The 18,759-nt window shown below is 33.3% G+C and overlaps 2 protein-coding genes across 5 annotated transcripts; both read left to right on the top strand.

The window, feature by feature from the left end:
- Positions 1–1,017: 1,017 nt before the first annotated feature.
- LOC7469598 (inositol transporter 1) lies at positions 1,018–6,434 on the top strand. The gene is made up of 6 exons (XM_002309779.4): positions 1,018–1,565; positions 1,752–1,822; positions 2,347–2,682; positions 4,186–4,293; positions 4,408–4,593; positions 5,497–6,434. The coding sequence occupies exons 1-6, from the start codon at positions 1,403–1,405 to the stop codon at positions 6,145–6,147; spliced, it is 1,515 nt and encodes a 504-aa protein (XP_002309815.2). The 5' UTR covers positions 1,018–1,402; the 3' UTR covers positions 6,148–6,434.
- Positions 6,435–16,010: 9,576 nt separating this feature from the next.
- Positions 16,011–18,759, top strand: LOC7491768 (uncharacterized). Of its 4 annotated transcripts, XR_002982940.2 has the most exons (4): positions 16,011–16,597; positions 17,238–17,568; positions 17,774–17,834; positions 17,977–18,759. XR_002982940.2 is itself a non-coding variant. In XM_006380235.3 (2 exons), the coding sequence occupies exons 1-2, from the start codon at positions 16,081–16,083 to the stop codon at positions 17,315–17,317; spliced, it is 597 nt and encodes a 198-aa protein (XP_006380297.1). In that variant the 5' UTR covers positions 16,011–16,080; the 3' UTR covers positions 17,318–18,759. The 4 variants fall into 4 exon arrangements, 1 of the variants encoding a protein (XP_006380297.1); XR_002982938.2 differs by having other exon boundaries at positions 17,774–18,759; XR_002982939.2 differs by having other exon boundaries at positions 17,238–17,834.

Here is an 18,759-nt window from a genome sequence, read left to right as displayed (position 1 = left end):
AACCTAACCAGGTATCCATTAATTCAAGTTGTACTTATTCTATTTTAACAAATATAAAAACAAATAGATCAATTTGATTTTTTTATTTGGTTTAATCCATGAATGCCTGTTTGGGAGTATAGTTGCGGTTACTTTTCAAAGTGTTTTTCACTCGGAAATACATCAAAATAATATTTTTTTATTTTTTAAAAATTATTTTTGATATCAGCAAATTAAAATGATATGAAAACATAAAAAAAATATTAATTTAAAGTAAATTTTATTTTTTTTAAAAGTAATTTTAAAATGTAAAAACAATAAAGGATTATGTACGTTAGGAGTTAAGTTCGTTTCTGTCTCGTGATGGCACGTTGGCCTTTTGTCTTAATTCTTATCTAAAATCCACGTGGGTAACATTGACAAGGATAAGGAGAAAAAAACTGTGCATAAAATAAAGAAACTCTCTAATCTCACTGGCAGGTCACCATGGTAGTTCTTCTTACCTCACCTTTCAATACAACTATTCTTTTTTTTTTTTCCCTTGTTTTGCTGCCATTAATTTTTAAGGAGCCTTTTCATGTATTGAGATTATATTTATTTATTTTAAAAATAATTACACATATTAAAATTAAGAATTTATAATAATATTTTAATGTAAGATTTGAATTATTTTATAAATTATTTTAAATAAAAATAAATAGAGACCAAAAGAATAGACGCCAAATATAATAATTAAAAATTTTCAATAAAAAATGATAAGATAAAAATAAATAATAATAAAAATAAGAATCAAAGTTTATAAAAAAATCAAATTAAATGAAATTCTAAAGAATGAAATTAAAAAAAATTTGAAATTAAAAAAAAATCAAAATAAAATAAAATATTTTTTATAATTTCTAGAAAAAATAAAATATTTTCTTAAAAAACAAGCCAATTATTTTTAACCGAAAAATATTTTTAGCTAAGTAACCAACCATAATTTGCAGAAAAACTCGTTGTTTTTTTTTTTTGAAACGCTATATTCGGACAGAAAAGAACCTACGTGCCAAAACTTGCTGTCACGTTTTTCCTTACACTTTCTCGCTGTCGTGTCTAAATTTCTCAATTTTCTCTCCAAACTTTTCTGAGAAAATCTCAACATTCAAATTTTCCCCTAGATTCTCAGTGTTCAGTCACAAAACCCGAAAGGCCAAACCCCACGTTGCCTTTGCTTGATTTCACCTGCATAATCTTGATTTGATTAGATTAGATCCTGACCATTTAGTCTAATCAAAAGCATCAACTTCATTTCCTTATTAATCTTTTTTTTAGTTCCCCAATTTGTTTGCTTAATCACTGTTTCATCACCTACTACAAGCCCTTATTCTTAATTTATTAGAATTTCTTTTGATTGGTGGTTCCTGATTGATTGAAAGAGAGGAAAATGACGATCCAGTCTTCACCGGGAAGTTCCAGTTACTTGCCGGGAAGTTCAGGGTATTTGGATATGTTTCCGGAGAGACGAATGTCGTATTTTAGTAATTCCTATGTTATTGGATTGACTGTTGCTGCTGGCATTGGTGGTCTCCTTTTTGGCTACGATACAGGTAAACATCAATTGTTTCTTTCTTTTTTGCTATCCTTCTGGTTTCCTGTTTTCAATCTGGTTAGTAAAAGAAAAATATATCAAACGTTTGGTTATTTATTTTTTTTCAAAAAATTAGCAAATGGGTGTTTTAATTTATTAAAGTTTAGATGATGTGTTATTTGATGAGAAAATGTTGGCTGTGCAGGTGTAATTTCAGGGGCTCTCTTGTATATAAAAGATGAATTTGAGGTGGTTAATCAGAGTAGTTTTCTACAGGTAATATTTTTTTGTGATTTTTTCTAAAGATTTGATTTTGGGTTACTTCTTTGATGGGGTTATCAAAAAAGTGAAAATAACCATTACAGAACTGAGTTTGTAATGACAACTACTTTAATTACTGAATGGGAAAATAATGAAGGTCCTGTACTAAGAATTTTGAATAACAAGAAAAGTAGATGATTATGTATGTAATCAATCTGGATGTCTTGATTGGTTAACGTTTTTTCGTTTCGGCAGGAAACAATTGTTGTATGATTGCTTGGTAAGATAATGGGTTTCTGAGTCTTGCTCAAGATTTTATCTGCGTTATTTTGCTTAGTTTTTTCTCAAAGTGAGGAGAACTGGTTAAATAGGAAATCGAAACTGAATTTCTAGGTACGAATACTTTAATTACTAACTGAGAAATAATGAGATTACTAGAACTACTGAAAAATTCAAATAATCAAATAAATGTCAATCATTATGCTGTAATATGGAGGTCTAAATTGGTTATCCATCATAATGATTTTTAAACTTGGCAGGAAACCATTGTTAGTATGGCATTGGTTGGCGCAATAATAGGAGCTGCAGCCGGCGGTTGGATCAACGATGCTTATGGACGCAAGAAAGCTACCCTTCTTGCTGATGTTGTATTTGCAGCTGGATCGGTTGTTATGGCAGCTGCCCCGGATCCCTATGTTCTTATATTGGGACGACTTTTTGTTGGCCTGGGTGTGGGTATAGCATCCGTTACTGCTCCTGTATATATTGCAGAAGCATCTCCATCAGAAGTAAGAGGAGGGTTAGTGAGCACAAATGTTCTTATGATTACTGGTGGACAGTTTCTTTCCTATCTCGTAAATCTTGCTTTTACTGAGGTTAGTTTAATTTTTGCCTTTATTTTGCAGTTTGTTTGAATACAGTTCGGCATCCTGCCTAAAAACATTTGTCTATTGGAGTCATTGATTCTCTGCCTGTAAAATTTTTTATCATGAAATTCTGGTATTCTTTCTATCCGAAACAGTTCTCACCGAATGTTTCTTTCATGTTCATTTGGTCTTCTATGTTACAAAAACTGGAAAGATCTGTGGTCTACATGGTTACTTGAATACAAGTTTAAGCAAAAAGGGCCTCTCACATCTCTTTATGATCCATATCAGAAAAAAAACGCTAGTATAATTATATGCATGGTTTACTGTTGAAGTAGTTCACAATCACTGAACTGGTAGCGAAGGAGCCCAACTAGCATTGGGAATACTTCATTAAAGTTTTCTCGTCATTATGAACAAGGGAAAAGGGAACTGTGAAAGGCATTTAAACAAGTAATTGGCAATAGATCATTTTATCAATTTACAAAGCAACTGTATAATGGCTTCTTATAAGTAACAAATTGCTGCAATGATTCTATTTCAGATGCAGTGTCATTGCTTAGAGACATTGTGTTATTATCATTACATAAATTCTTGTGTGAAAGGTTTTCCATTGTGCAGCTTGAACAGACAGCAAGATAGAATTTGGAGATCCTTTTTAATATTTGGCACTGAGAAACTCATTGAAGGAGTATCCTTTTCTTTCCTGCCTAATTTAGATCATCCATGGTGCCCTGGTTGTTAATGGCATGTGCTTTTGCCTCAAAATCTCTTGATAATAAGATCACTTCTTTTTTTCCCCTTATGTTTATGAAGTACAATCTTTATGTATAAATCTGGTTTTCCTTGTTAGCAACTGTTTACTTACTCATAAGTATTAAATATGTTTGACAGTATAATATAATAACATGATCCCCCCTGTGAGCAGCTTTACGAAGTTTCTGTATTTTACTTACAATTATTTGTAGAAAAATAATACGAAATAATTGAGGCATTTCTAATGAATTTTGCTCTTCAGTTATAGTATTTTTTTTTTAAGAGCATCAGCAGACCTTTTCTTATCTAGGACTCCTGGAAACTGTTAACATTAGTGATCCATCCTTTCATAACCTTCTGAGGGATAGTTGATGACTATATGGAAAATGAAAAATACATTTCTGGTTTGTTTAAAATTTCTTTTGGCACTGCCTTAATGCCAAGGCTAAAAGAGAAGTCATGGAACGTATTAAAGCATAGATACAGTATCCAGAGTTTGATCTCAGTTTTATTAGAGGATAAAATTGCTTTAGGTTGGCACGCTCTACTTTGAAGGATCATGCTTGTGAAAATCTACCAGAAATTGGCTAAATTCTTGGGTTGCAAATTAAAATTTTATTTGCTCCATAAATTTGCAATTACTTTAATTTCATAGGTAATAAAAAAAGGATAAAATTCTTGGTCATTTTAGGGCATCAAAACGTCATTCTTTTTGTACTTTAAGATTTGTTTCTAACGTTGTTATTGCTTTGATAGGTCCCGGGAACATGGAGGTGGATGCTTGGAGTTTCTGGTGTACCCGCTGTGGTTCAGTTCTGCATTATGTTATGCTTGCCAGAGTCTCCTCGGTGGCTTTTCATGAAGGTATACACAACATGGATGATTTTTAGAAGAAAATACTTTGTAACTGCTGTTTTAACATGAGCTATTTTTTTTTCCACACATTTGCATCTAAATAACACTGATCTTAATATGCAGAACGAAAAAGCTAAAGCCATTGCAATACTTTCTAAAATATATGACATTGCTCGGTTGGAGGATGAAATTGAAAACCTTTCTGTTGCTGAAGAGGAAGAGCGCCAGAAAAGGAATGATGTCAAAATCTCAGATGTGTTCAAATCAAAAGAAATTAGACTTGCATTTCTTGCTGGGGCTGGACTCCAGGTAAGATATGGCAAATCCCTCATCTACTAAATTACATCGCTGCCCTTAGAATGACTGAAACTAATTTTTCGATGTGCTGCTAATACAAGTTGGCATGCATGCATCATCACTAATGTTGCAAACTTGCAATCAATATATACACCCGGTTGGGCCGGTTCTCCTTCTTTTTCCCCCCTTCCATCTGACAGTATTTTCCACGAGGAAAATAATAATTTCTAAGAGTAGCAGTGTTATCTGTTGATGGAATTATGAGAGTTATTATAGGATGTGAGGTATGATGTAATTTTTCTACAAATGTCTTTATATTCTTCTACTCCTGCCTTTAAGATGGCATCATGAGTGTTTTAACAAGATGCTGAATCTCTTTGCTCTATCTTCTTATTTTTCTAAGATGTGAAAAGTAAAAAACAATATTTGCCGGGTTCTTTTCTGGTCCAAACCATGTTGATAGGCACTAGTTGAAGTTGATATAGAAAAGTTTTGTTAGAGAAACCTGTTGACTATCATCAGTTTTCTCCCTTGATCACTTGAGGTCACTGAATATAGAAATCTGGTATTGCAACACTTTTGTTGTGCTTTGATTCGAAGGTCCTTGTCTGGCTCTTTTTTTTTCAAGAATTAGAATTCACAGGTGTGAGCTATATTGCCTTTAATCTATATTGAGTCCCTTGCTGCTTACTGAGCATACATTTCAGTTATTATACGAGTTTAGGTGGTTTTGGTATTATGACAATGTTTGTAATATGGATCGTCTTGATATTATTTCCAATGAAATACATGAGTGTCCTGTTGAAACACAGAGGCATGAGCTAGAGCTGCTAGACAAAATGCCGGGTAGTAAATAGAAGCCCTCCTTAACAAGCACCATAACATATAATGACTGGGAGATCTGTGATGCTGCAGGCTTTTCAGCAGTTCACTGGAATCAACACGGTCATGTACTACAGCCCAACCATTGTGCAGATGGCTGGCTTTAGGTCCAACCAATTAGCACTTCTCCTGTCCCTCATTGTCGCTGCCATGAATGCTGCTGGAACTGTTCTTGGCATTTACCTTATCGACCATTTTGGGAGGAAAAAGTTGGCCCTCTCAAGCTTAACTGGTGTAATTGCATCGCTTGTCGTTCTGGCTGGGGCATTTTTCGGCAAGTCATCTGGTTCTTCAAATGAACTCTTCGGGTGGATTGCAGTTCTGGGTCTAGCCTTGTATATTGCTTTCTTCTCACCAGGAATGGGACCTGTTCCATGGACTGTGAACTCGGAGATATATCCCGAACAATATCGAGGAATATGTGGGGGCATGTCAGCTACTGTGAATTGGATTTCCAATTTGATAGTAGCCGAAACTTTCCTTTCAGTTGCTGAAGCAGTGGGAACAGGTTGGACCTTCGTGATTCTCGCTTGCATAGCAGTGCTCGCATTTGTGTTTGTGATTGTGTATGTCCCAGAGACCGTGGGGTTGACATTTGTTGAAGTAGAGCAGATTTGGAAGGAAAGGGCATGGGGCAGTGGTTACAACACAGAAAGCCTTCTTGAACGAGGAAATGACAATTGAGTCATAGCAAGTGTTGTTTGCACAGCATGATAATATGAGTCCCATATGTGTAGGTTTTCAAAACAAACTGTGTCCATTGTACCTATAAGTACATGTGCCTGTGGAAACATTTATCATGGAGATGCTTTGAATCCAAACCCCCTGCATGAACACAAGCCCCTTTTTTATGTCACGGGGCTTCATAATTAGAACATGAGGGATAGGACATAAAAGCCTGGAGTGTGAATTCTTGTGTAAACAGGCGTGGTTCGCCCAGTATTCAAGGGATGAGCCCTTTTTCTGTGGTTTCCTGGGAAGTTTATATATATATATATATATATATATATATATATATATATATATATATATATATATATATATATATTTCTGAGCCAGGTTGCATTGATTCCAAAAGGGGCTAGGATGAGAAGGGCAAGGAAAAAATATATTTATGGGCTTCATGATGAACTTGTTTTAACTTTTGAAAAAATATGCAAGAGTCACAGCACGTAAAAGAGAAAGGAGTCTTGGCAAGTATTGTTGAGCAGCCTGGCAATATCAGTGCCCTATTTGTATATTTTCAAAACAATTTGTATATATTTTGTAGCTATAAATACATTTTCCATGAAGATGGTATGAATCCACCCCCCTGCATGAGCACAGGCCTCTTCTTACACCATGGGGCTATAGAACTTGGGGATGCAGGGCGTAAAAGCCTCAAGTGTGATGTTGCTGTTTGGTCAATATCCAGGAACGGGCCTTTCCTCTTTGGATTCCTAGAAAATGAAGCCATGGGAGCTGTCACTGCTTACATTTTTCATATTAAAATTCATTCCAGAATTACTGGAGAAATAGATTTACTTTGTGTTTTTATCTCATTCTTCAGTATCGTTTTGATTTTTTTTTTAAAATCCTTGAAGCTGGCTCCGTCAACTTTGAACCGTTATAACCAAATCACTAAAAACTTCATCGAATCAATTGATTTTTCATCGAGTTGATATCTTTTCTAGTTTAACCTGAAAATCAGCCCAAACCAGACTATGAGTCGCTGATTTTCTAAAACCAACCCGTCGATCCTGATTGTTTATAACTATGACCTAACTGCTTTGATTCCAAAAAGGGACTCCATTATTGTCTTTGGTAGAAAGCGTGCAAGAACAGGATATCAGATTAAAAGAAGAACAAGAACAAGGATCTTCATTTTTCACATGATCATATAGGATGTAAATTGTCCCTTTCTAGCATTAACTCCTCCATAATGACCCTCCCAGAGCAAAACTACACGTGTAAAACACGACGTGAAATAGATAAAAGAGAGGAAGCACCTTGGATGCTAGAAATGCAGTTGGGTCAACCATGGCAGTGCAGCTGAAAACAAAGTTTTGTTCTTGGTGATTGATTTCACATCTTCTTTCTTTGAAATTTCCAAGTCTTTTGTCTTTGTATTTTGCGAGAAAATTCAATTAGTTACCTGTTAAGTCGTCCATTAATGTGCAAATATCTCGAGAAAGTTCTGAACACAATCTATGATGTTGCTATGGCCTCGAAGCTTATAGTCAATGGATGTTGCATCCAGAAGAAGTTGAAATTAACATAAAGATGAGCTGGCTAACACCATATTTATTAAATCCAGCCGTGGTAAGCTGCGGATTATAGGTTGAATGAATTGACCCGGTTAATTAAAAAAAATTAAAATTTACATGGTTAATTAAATTGGTTTGAACTAATCAAGCCGTTAATCACTCTATGATTTTAATTAATAAAATGTTTAATTTTGTGATAATAATTATTTTTTAAAGTATTTTTTATTTAAAAATATATTTAAATAGTTTTTTTATTTATTAAATCTTAATTTTTATATTTTCGTATCAAAACAAAACATGAAAATTATAAAGAAATTAATTTAAAAAAATTAATTTTTTTTAGAAATACACGGGTGCGTGTGGACTTTAATATTAGTGATTAAGACAGGTGGAAAATCAATTACGAGGACGAAGAATCAAATCAAGGGTTTAATCATGAAGGTTAGCTGACCAATACCTAATTAACACCTCTTTTGCTGTCTTTGACTATGTAAAATAGGGTGACCTAACTTTTATTTATTTATTTATTTATTAGTCTAAGATGGCTAAAAAATTTGTAATTATTTGCCTCCTTTTTTTATATGATTCTTCTGACCAAATCCTCCACCACATCATGAAGAAATTTCATAAGAATTTTAATATTTTATATTTTAAATTAACTCATGAATTCTATATTACTCCTTGCTTTTTAAAATAATTTTTATCTAAAAATACATCAAAATAATATATATACAACATATCAAAACAATTCAATAATATAGAAAAATATTTAAATCTAAATAATAATTATGTTAAAAAAATAATTTTTTAACATAAAATTACTGATTGCAGATGCAAGTCAACAGATAAGAATAATTAACATGAACTCAAAATATAAAAAACTAATAATGAAATATTATAATTCTATTAATCAATGAATTACTTTTTTAAAAAAATATATTTAAATCTGGATAATAATATGAGAAGCATCAAACTCTAACAAGAGGTGTGTTAGTGAAGACAAGTTGATGGATGAGATCTAGCGGTTCAAATGGCTGCTCATTTGCATCTTGACGTACACGTAAGTATATAGTGTTGTGGGGTCCAGATATTTTGGGCTTTTTTAATGTACCTCACCAGCAATACTGACTCGTGTTTCCCGCGAAATTATTAGCCGATAGTGACTAGCCACGTGGGTTGTTGGACTGTGATTGTCTTTACTGCAAACCACCCAATGGTAGGGGCCCGCGTGGCCCGTCGTAAATTACGTAGTGCATACATGTATCATGGCCGTGCCGTCCCATGCCATGCCATGCCATCATAACATCATAAAAACAAACTTTACAGCAAATGGCCAGGCCTGCGTGGCTTTTGCCAAGCAACTTTCTAATTCAAATGTAACACTTTATAAAGAAAAAGAACACCTTCTTTTCGCCAGCTGTAATTTCTTTTTTGTTATTATTATTTTTTAAGTCTTTGAATTGCCCACAGATTAATCTTTGTAAATTCTTAACTTTCTAACCCGACCACCCGTTGATGTAAAGTTTTTCTTGCAACTTTTTTTTTTTTAATGAATTAATACCATAGTTATAAAATCTCGTATAATTTAATAAGTCAATTGAATAACCCGTTGATCCAAATTATTAACCTAAAACTTAGCTCAGCTCGACTAAAAATGACGGAGCTAAAATATTTTAAATGAAAGATCAAATTTTTAATAAATATTTAATATTTTATAGACAAGCCTTATATGAAGAAATTAATTACTAATTTTACTAATTTAAAATTACTTTAACCTAGAACTTAAAATAATGCTTAATTGGTGTTTTAGAATAGAAGAGATAAAAACAATGATGATAAACACTTATTTAATTGAAAAAATAAAAATAAATATATTTTTAAGATAGTTTTAAAGTATATTTTTATATTTCTAAAATAAAAAATACATGAAAACATATTTCTTTTATCTCCATCACTTATGTTTTTCCATCTCCAAATATTAACAAAACTCTACCTAAATATGAATCAAAAACCGATTTGAAAGTAAAACCAATGGCATCTCTAAGTAAAATATTCCCTAGAAATGTAAATTAACAAGTAAATAATTGCTAGCCTGTGAGATTTATATGATTGATCTACACGATATCTGCATACAAGGTTGCATTATATATATATATATAGTTTGTTGGACCACATTTATGTTTCTTTGCAATGAAATGACTTCTTTGATTTCCCCACTGTGCTCGCTGTCTTTTCCCCTCAAGAAATATCTGTGTCAATAATTGCAGAAGACTGCTAATTAAGGTCGGTGTTGCCTTTAATTTGGCTAAACACTATAACCCACATTGGAGATGTAACATGCATGCTTATACGATCATCTTTATGATTACACATGCAAGAATGTGTTTAAATCATACTTCTCAAACCCGACTTGGCCATGACCGGTTGACTCATGGAGCCTGAAGCTTGACTGGTTCCGAGTTTCTAATAGAATCAAATGATTGAAGACATCCTTGAAGTCTTGTCTTGTTTAATATCATTAGCTCGCTCTTCATATCGAAGCACTTTATGCGTAATGCACACCATCACAATCATGCGATGTTTCTATTGTTCTAGCTACTAACCATGCCAAAATCACAGTAAAAAAAGAAGAAGCAATGCTCGAGGTGGTCATACAAGAAGACATTTTTCAGTAAAAGGAAATCATCTCTGACATTATAGAGATCCACCCTGTCGTCTATCTCTTCAAAGGGTTTGGATCCAAGCACGATGCCAAAATCACAGTAAAAGAAGAAGAAGCTAGCAATGCTCGAGGTGGTCATACAAGAAGACATTTTTCAGTAAAAGGAAATCATCTCTAACACTATAGAGATCCACCTTGTCTATCTCTTCAAAGGGTACGTTTGGATCCAAGCACGATACCTAAGTCTTTTATTAACGCAACTCTACACCCTATAACTTCATATGAAGAAGTCGCTATAGCTACAATGATTATATATATTGATAAATTCAGCTAACAAATATAATATATATTTGGTAAGGCAGCCGATCTTTAGATCGAATCCACTCGTATCATATGGAAGTCGCTAATAAACTCCATGCATATCAAACAAACCAATAGAAGGAGCTAGATTCATCTATATATCACCATGCATCAAGGCTGGCTCACCAAATATAACAACAGCAAAATTGAGTTGGTGGCTTGATTGATTCTTGACAAGATTTTGAAACAAGTGGGAAGGAATCAATATAAATAAAAGATAGTGATTGATTTCGTTGACAAAAAAACACTAATAATTTGCCACGATATATGTATAATATATGGAATATAATTATTAAAAAAGAAATGTATATTATTCAAGCCATGACTGGGTTGATCATGGCGTCTTTGGACAGGTTGTGCTTCGAGGGCATTATTCCCAAAGATACCGGATCAAAAGTTGCTTTACCTAGAAGCTTACAAAACGGTGAGCCAGGATTTTGGCATGCCAAGGATTCCAAATCTATGGTCTACGTACCAATATGTGATAAAGGGTCTGAATGATATATATGATGTAAATGATAAGGAGGCAGGATATATTTTAAATCATAAATACTAGCCACCACCTCAAGCCTTGAGCACGCAAGATGTTTGCCACATCAATCCATGGCTTCCCATAGAAATGTTTTTTCTTGAAATGGAAGAAGAAGATTATGGGATTCCAATGGTGTTACGCTGAAGAAGAAGTCTCTATATTGAATACATTATTAGTAGATTAAGTTTGTTTGTATTTGATTTTAAATGGACTACGAAACTGCATTTTCTTTTGAATTATTAGAGTGTTTGGGATTGCAGTTTGAATTGTGTTTTTAAAAAATTTTAAATTTTTTTCGCTTCATTTATTTTTTTTATGTTTTTATTTTTTATTTTTTGAGTGTTGATATCAAAAATAAATTTTAAAACATAAAAAATATATATTATTTTGATATATTTTCAAGTAAAAAATATTTTAAAAAACAATCTCGACCACGCTCCTAAACATACACCATAGTCTTAATATGTATGATTTGGTTTTAGCAAAACCAAGAAGAATAGAATATCTGTTTGATATTGTGGTGTAATATGTTTTTTGAAAGTTTTTTTTTCGCTTAAAAATATATCAAAATAATTATTTTTTTATATTTTTTTTATTTTTACATCAACACATTAAAACCATAAAAAAACTAAAAAATTATCAATTTAATATTCTTTCAAGTAAATCACACTTTTAAAATATATTCAAAAACAAAAGTTATCATTATTCCAAACATTAATAATAAGGCTCACACTAGCTAAATCAAAAAATAGAAATTACCAGCAACCTGCATAGAAAAAAAATAATATGTATTATTCTGTAATCATAAACTTAAAGTTGTGTCTAGGCAGTAACAATAAACATAAAAGAGGCAAAAATATTTTTAGTTAAAAAAATAAAAAATAAATATATATTTAAAATAGATTTAAAATGAATTTCTATACTTAAAAATCTATATCGAAACATCAACCAAAATCTAAATTAATTGTTTCTATAATAGTTAAATGAATTAATCAATGTGATCATCACATAGCAACATGCATGCACCGGAAAATACTAGTATAGTAAGTTTCTAGCAACCCAATGAGGCAGATGATCATGGTCGGTCTCTTCTGACATGCATCAAGTATATATAATTTAAATTCACAATAAATCACTTTTTTTTTCTGTAGATAAGGATGGGAATTACCATGGGATATGCAAATCCAATTTTATACTCTTGGGTCCAGTACATTTCGTTTTTTATTAGTTTCTTGTTCATCGATTTTGTCTATCTTCATGTGCTGAAGAAAAATAAAATATTTACAGGATAATTGATCATGAGAACAAGAAAATCCCACTTTGAATGTGGACCAAAGTTGATGTTGAAGAGTGGAAACTGCGGCAGAGGTCAAGTTTCAGAGCTTTGCCCATGTTGAGTGGGGCATTTTTGATTTGCAGATCATGGTGGTGGTCTGTGTGTTATCAGAAACATCCATGTCTTCACAGAGCAATATTGCATGATGGATTGGTGGTTTAGCATGGATGAAAATGACAGTACTGGGAATTAAGGATGGCATGATCCAAAAACATTGACGACGAATTATGGTTAAAGTGTCAGAGAATTGTTTGAGGTTGTAATAAAATGGAAATCAAATTGCATTCTAAACACCAGAATTTTAAAAAAGAAGATCATAGCCACATAATTTTCTTAAAGCATTACGTTGGTTTCATGTGAATCTAGTTTAATACATAATTACAGCCACAAAACCATTCTAAATCTGTCTATTTTAATCCAAAAAAACTGTGGTTTATGAACTCCCTAGCTAGCAGCGACAAATTTAGGGTTTTCATATATTTCCATGTCGATCCCTTACCAATCAGCCTGCATGGTATTTGATGCCTGAGTTGTCCCTTTCATTCTTGGAGTGTTAGAACTCTGAGTCAGCACCGGTCCTTATCCTTTACCAGACAACATGATCCTCATTCTCAATTTTGTAGTCATCCAGAAGTTTTTGTTCTCCCCTTCTCCATTGCAGAAAAAGATAGTTTTAGCCATCATTCCCTTGAGCAACCCATCAGTTTCTACATCTATAATTTTTTTTTTATGAAAATAGAAATGGTAAAAAAATTTAATAATTAAACTAGCAAATTAAGTCCATTGAATATTTTAGAAATTAAATAGTGTATGTTCATGGATTCTAATGCTGGGAGTTCTCATTAGATTGGATTCTAATGCTGGGAGTTCTCATTAGATTACGATGTTTCCAACTGTCCAATCCATGATATTTTTTTAAATTTTTTTTTCATTGTACTGTTTGAAAAAAAATAAAAAATTATTAGCATTATTTTAAAAAAAACTCCAATATTTACGTACATATACTGGATTTTTTTATATCACTTTAGAGTCTGTGTAGAAACGCAATTCAAACTATGTTTTCTTTAATTTTAAATTTGTTTTACTAAAAATTATTTATTTTTTATATTTTCAGATTGTTTTGATGTGCTGATATCAAAAATATTTATTATTTTAATATATTTCTAAACGAAAAACACTTTGAACCGTAATAACTACTACAATGTCAAACACCCTATTAATTACACCAATAGGTCTTGATTGCTATGTTCCTCTAGGGTTTTTTTATTTTTATTTTTTCATGTTCAATTAACAAGTTTGATGATAGAAATTGGACCGATTAAATGAAAAGAGGGCATAGAAGACAAGAAAGCTAAGAGGAAAAAAAATCCACACACATGGCTTGAGCAGAGAATTTTCAGTGATCATATTTATGTTCAACGATAGATTTCAAGTTCTCAGTAGACTTGAATACAAGCTGGTTGTGTACAGGCTCTGATGAATACTATTCATATGTGCATGTTCTTCTTTATAATATTTTTATAAAACCCGACTCACACGAATCTTGTTCGAAGCCTAAATAACAAGGTTGAAAAGAATGATCGGTTCAACTCGTGACCTAATATTACACCGGGTTATAGACTGAGTTATAGAACATTTCATCTAACAACCAATGTATTGCTCAAAGAAGATTGTGTCCAAAATCCAACTTCATACAGTTGAAGATTGCTCAAAGAAGGTTTATGCCAGCAAACGTTAGGTATATAGTCTCTCAAACATGACTCCCTGAAATGATTGTGATCATGTCGAGAGGAGTAAACTGGGTAGTTGTTGCTAAGATAAAATATAAAAAATTATTAGAGAATAATATAAAATAAAAATTTATATAATAGTTTAAAATATTGGGATGAATTAATTTTTTTATATGTATTAAAATTTTAATAATTAAGTGATTATGAATTTAAATTTTATTATTTAATAAAAATTAAATATAAAATTTTAAAAAATAATATAAATTATATTTTAAACTAAAATCCCTGAAATTTTTTTCAAGTTAACATGCACGCATGATCATCTGCCTAGCATGTAATTTAGAAAGCTAGCATGGATTAAGGGCGTCTGCAAATCATGGCTTCCACATGCTAGCTAGCTAGCTACTACGCTACATTAATGCTTATCAAATCGGCGGTAGAGATGCCATGTTAGATATATCGAGAGTAGCGTACCATTATTATTTCGATATATAAAAGATAAAAATAATAAAAAAATATATACGAGATATCTCCTCATAATTAATGTATTAAAAATATAAAAATATTTTTGAAAATTTCTGTACATGCAGTGTCAAAATTAGATGTAAAATTTCACCAAAAAAGGAAGAAGCCAAGCCGAAAAGCAGAGGACAGGTTTTTGTAAAGCTCGGCTTTTCAAGGCACGGGAAAGCAATTCTGCAGTGTCCAAAAAGCTGCTTCCTTTCTTGCTTTCACATTTTCCACGTACAAACAAAAACCCAACCACACCATCATCACCAAGCTGCACAATGCACGTGGTAGACCCCACCTTTCTCGGCGGACCCCGTTCCCACCTCTTTCCAGTCACCACGTGTCCTCTTCTGCTGCCTGTCATCGTCACCCACCATTACCTTTCACAAGCTGTCTTAATCGCCACCTGCACACCACCATGCATACATATGCATGTACATACATACATAGCGATTGATCGTCATGACATCATACCAAAATCTAGGGACCCATCGATATTAGATCTCTTGCATGATTAATAGCATATTACATCGCTTTATTTTAGATTATGATCCCACTAGTATTTTGTTTTTCAAATCCATCCCTACAATCCACAATTCTTATTATATATACATGCAATATTTGATAAGCACTCCACGTTAACTTAAGATCAACAAATTTCAACCTAATATTGAGTCTTTAATTAAATAATAACTAAAATTTTATCTGGAATCGACCTGGCCGTAATCATAAGTTAAGGATTAACTTAGATCAATCTAAAAATTTATTTTTTTAGAAAAAAACCTGAAACAACATTGTTTTGAAAAAAAACCTGGTTTTTCACCAATTCTATCGAGACTAGATCTCGAATCGACATGTTATTAAATTAACCTATCAAATTAGGTTGGATCTTATAACTATGTTTTTATTATAATTGTGTGTTAGTGAATAAGATTTGATTTAATGTGTTTTTCATTTTTCTTGATTATTAACTTGTCATTATATTTTGTAACAAAAGAAATAATAAAAAAATGACATGATTATTAGTAGAAGAAGTTTTTAACCAATGAAAGAGAGTTAAATTAATAAAAAAATAGTGAAGGGACCATAATAAATTTGTTGAGTAATTTAAGGATGAAATAATATGATTAACCTATCTCTCGTTAGAGGCGACAGCTTTATAAGCAGCATCTCTCTCCCACTCTGTCAAACACCTTTGAGAGAGCGGGAGGGAGAAAGAAAGAAACCCATTTTACAAAAACATGGGAGCCATCTCTTGTGAACGAGAATCTTGGGTTTCTTCAAGTAACCTAGTAGAAGTTAAAGAAAATCAAGAAAATGATCAAACCCACAACGTAGATTTTCTTGCTGATGATGTTTTAGAGACTGAACAAGTGTGGCAATACATGCACCAAAATAACACCTTTACCAAAAGCATCAACAAGGGTTCTCTTCAAAAGATCCAGAGAAAGAAGAGTCAAGTGTTGTTAGAAGGGTATGTGGAAGGAAGTAGTAGCGGTAGTGAAGATGAGTTGAAGAGGACAAAGAGCTTGACAGATGATGATCTTGATGAGTTAAAAGGGTGCTTGGATCTTGGGTTTGGTTTCAGTTATGATGAGATCCCTGAACTTTGCAATACTTTGCCAGCTCTTGAGCTTTGTTACTCAATGAGTCAGAAATTTCTTGATGAGCATCAGAAGTCTCCTGAGGGAAGTTCCCCTGCCGTGGCTGAGGCTGCAAATTCTAGTCCTATTGCTAATTGGAAGATCTCTAGTCCTGGTGAGATGATTTTTTCTTTTGTTTTTGGTGCTTGGTTGGTTCAAATATAGATTTTTCTTGCTTGATCTGGTTTTTGGATGTTTGGAAGTTCAATTTTTTAATGGTTCAAGTGCTTAATTTGAATTTAAACTATTGAGCTTTTTGGCATTATGTTTGAATTTCAAATTACTGAATGTTTTAGTTCTGTAGTTCATCTATGAAATGATGAATCGGGCTCTTTGAGATTTGATCTAGGGAGTTTTTTCCTGGATCGCAGTGGTTCATGAATCTGTTTTTGATGGTTCGTGATCTTCAATTCATAAGAAAGTTTTAGTTTTGAGGTTTGATGTGATCGTTTTGATTCTTTGTTTTGAACATTTGGTCTATCTTGCTGCAAATTTGAAGATTTATGATCTGCTCGGCAATCGCCTGATTTAAGAAACCAATACTTGTGGTACATTTAGCTTTTGCCTTCTCTTACCACAAGTACAAAACATAGTATATGCACTCTACAATAAGAATTATCTGATGTTTTCAGGGCCAGAAATTATGTACAATGCTCTGATTTGTTGTCTGTCTAATTGATTTGATGATAACCTGAACTTGATTCTATTGATCAGTCATTTGATTAACTCTCTGCTTCCTTATTTTACCCATACAGGTGACCACCCTGAAGATGTTAAAGCAAGACTCAAATATTGGGCACAGGCTGTGGCATGTACTGTTAGGCTATGCAGCTGAAGGACATTTTGAAATCAAAATGTTCATCTTCTTAAGAAAATTCGATGCGCATTTTCCTTGGCAATGGTCAATCAATATAGCCTGGACCTATATCCAGTGCTTGTGCACCACAGATCCTTTCCAGTGCAACTACATGCAGGAAGTTAAGCTCTTGCATTTTGTTTAGCTGGAATGGACCGGCCAGAGCATATGCAATGATGGGCCGGCTTTAAAGTAGTTGAAGAAGAAGAGGAGGAAGAGAAATGTTTCAGGTTTGAGATTAACTGCATTCTCATATGAGTCTTACTTAATTCGAAGGCGACTAAGATACATTTCTGCGATTATTGTATTGAGAATATTGAAAATAATTTGTGATACGAATAAAGTTATCTCTCCTCCATATGGTCATATTTCTAGTAGCTTGTGTTTGATGTGGTTATAATTAGATTCGAACCTGAGGAGTTGGTTTTTATGCAGTGGCGAGAGCCTCTCCATTAGAGCCTTCACCAAATACTTTCAGACCTCTGTGATTGCTGAGGTAACTAATCTAACTGAGTTGAGTCTTTGATTAATCTTGTTTTGACTTTTGCTGATCCGGAAATGGTTGTTACGGTGTGCTACTGCTAACTACACTTACTTGCTACTGACAACTAACTTCTGTTTATCCATCCCATGGATAGATTAACTACGCCATTTTGGCTGGTGTGGTGGAGGAGGCAATAATGAGGTGGGGGGATAAACAAGTGAAGAAGAACAAGCTCACGCATGTGCTGAACTCTTTTGTATTTGCTAACACGGTTTTCTTATGATTAACTCAATTGCGCTCAAACATGTGGATGAATTTACTTGTTCTTCCATTTGTTGTAAAAATGAGCATGGACTCAGAAACTGAAGGTTGAGGTTTCATTATACGTTATAGAATGCTATGATTCTTATCCATTTGGTGCCTCACTTTCAACGCCCTTGCAGTTATACCAAAACGGTGTCTTTGGTGTATGATTGATGCTTTAGGGTGTGGATCTTCACTTGTTCTGAGAAGATAACTATAACTAACTATAGCACAAAGCGCTTGCGACTGCATTTTTTTTTTTTGCCTTCTACAAGCCGTGGTTAAAACTGCCTTACGAAGGTTCGTGGCGGTTGTACTGGCGGCAGTATGTCAACTGCAGCACACAAATCGCCTCAAAGTGTCTCCTATGTCACTGTCTCTGCACAAAGCAGCCAGCGGTATTGATACCTGCTGGATTAGAGCTCTCTACAGCTGGAAATTTTATTCAAAAGGAATGGCTGGAAAGATTGCTATTCGATGTCAATTCGGATAAGAAGCAGAATGAAAGCACAAGAACGCAAGAGGTTCTCAACTTTGCAAGGTCCTCGAGAATCTTCTGTAATTTATTAGTGCAATCTGAATTCATGTACTCGTCCTTGACAATTAGTTACGTGTAAAGAAATCATTCTTCTTA

The sequence above is a fragment of the Populus trichocarpa genome, chromosome 7 (assembly GCF_000002775.5).
Source record: "Populus trichocarpa isolate Nisqually-1 chromosome 7, P.trichocarpa_v4.1, whole genome shotgun sequence".
NCBI classification, from domain to species: Eukaryota; Viridiplantae; Streptophyta; class Magnoliopsida; order Malpighiales; family Salicaceae; genus Populus; species Populus trichocarpa.
The sequence above is the reverse complement of the archived record's forward strand: the minus strand, read 5'-3'. Positions and strand labels throughout refer to the sequence as shown.

Coding starts and splice junctions, on each gene's coding strand:
- LOC7491768 (XM_006380235.3), top strand. CDS start 16,081: ATGGGAGCCATCTCTTGTGAACGAGAATCTTGGGTTTCTTCAAGTAAC. Junction 16,598..17,237: donor TTGGAAGATCTCTAGTCCTG/GTGAGATGATTT, acceptor TTACCCATACAG/GTGACCACCCTGAAGATGTT.
- LOC7469598 (XM_002309779.4), top strand. CDS start 1,403: ATGACGATCCAGTCTTCACCGGGAAGTTCCAGTTACTTGCCGGGAAGT. Junction 1,566..1,751: donor CCTTTTTGGCTACGATACAG/GTAAACATCAAT, acceptor TTGGCTGTGCAG/GTGTAATTTCAGGGGCTCTC. Junction 4,594..5,496: donor TTGCTGGGGCTGGACTCCAG/GTAAGATATGGC, acceptor GTGATGCTGCAG/GCTTTTCAGCAGTTCACTGG.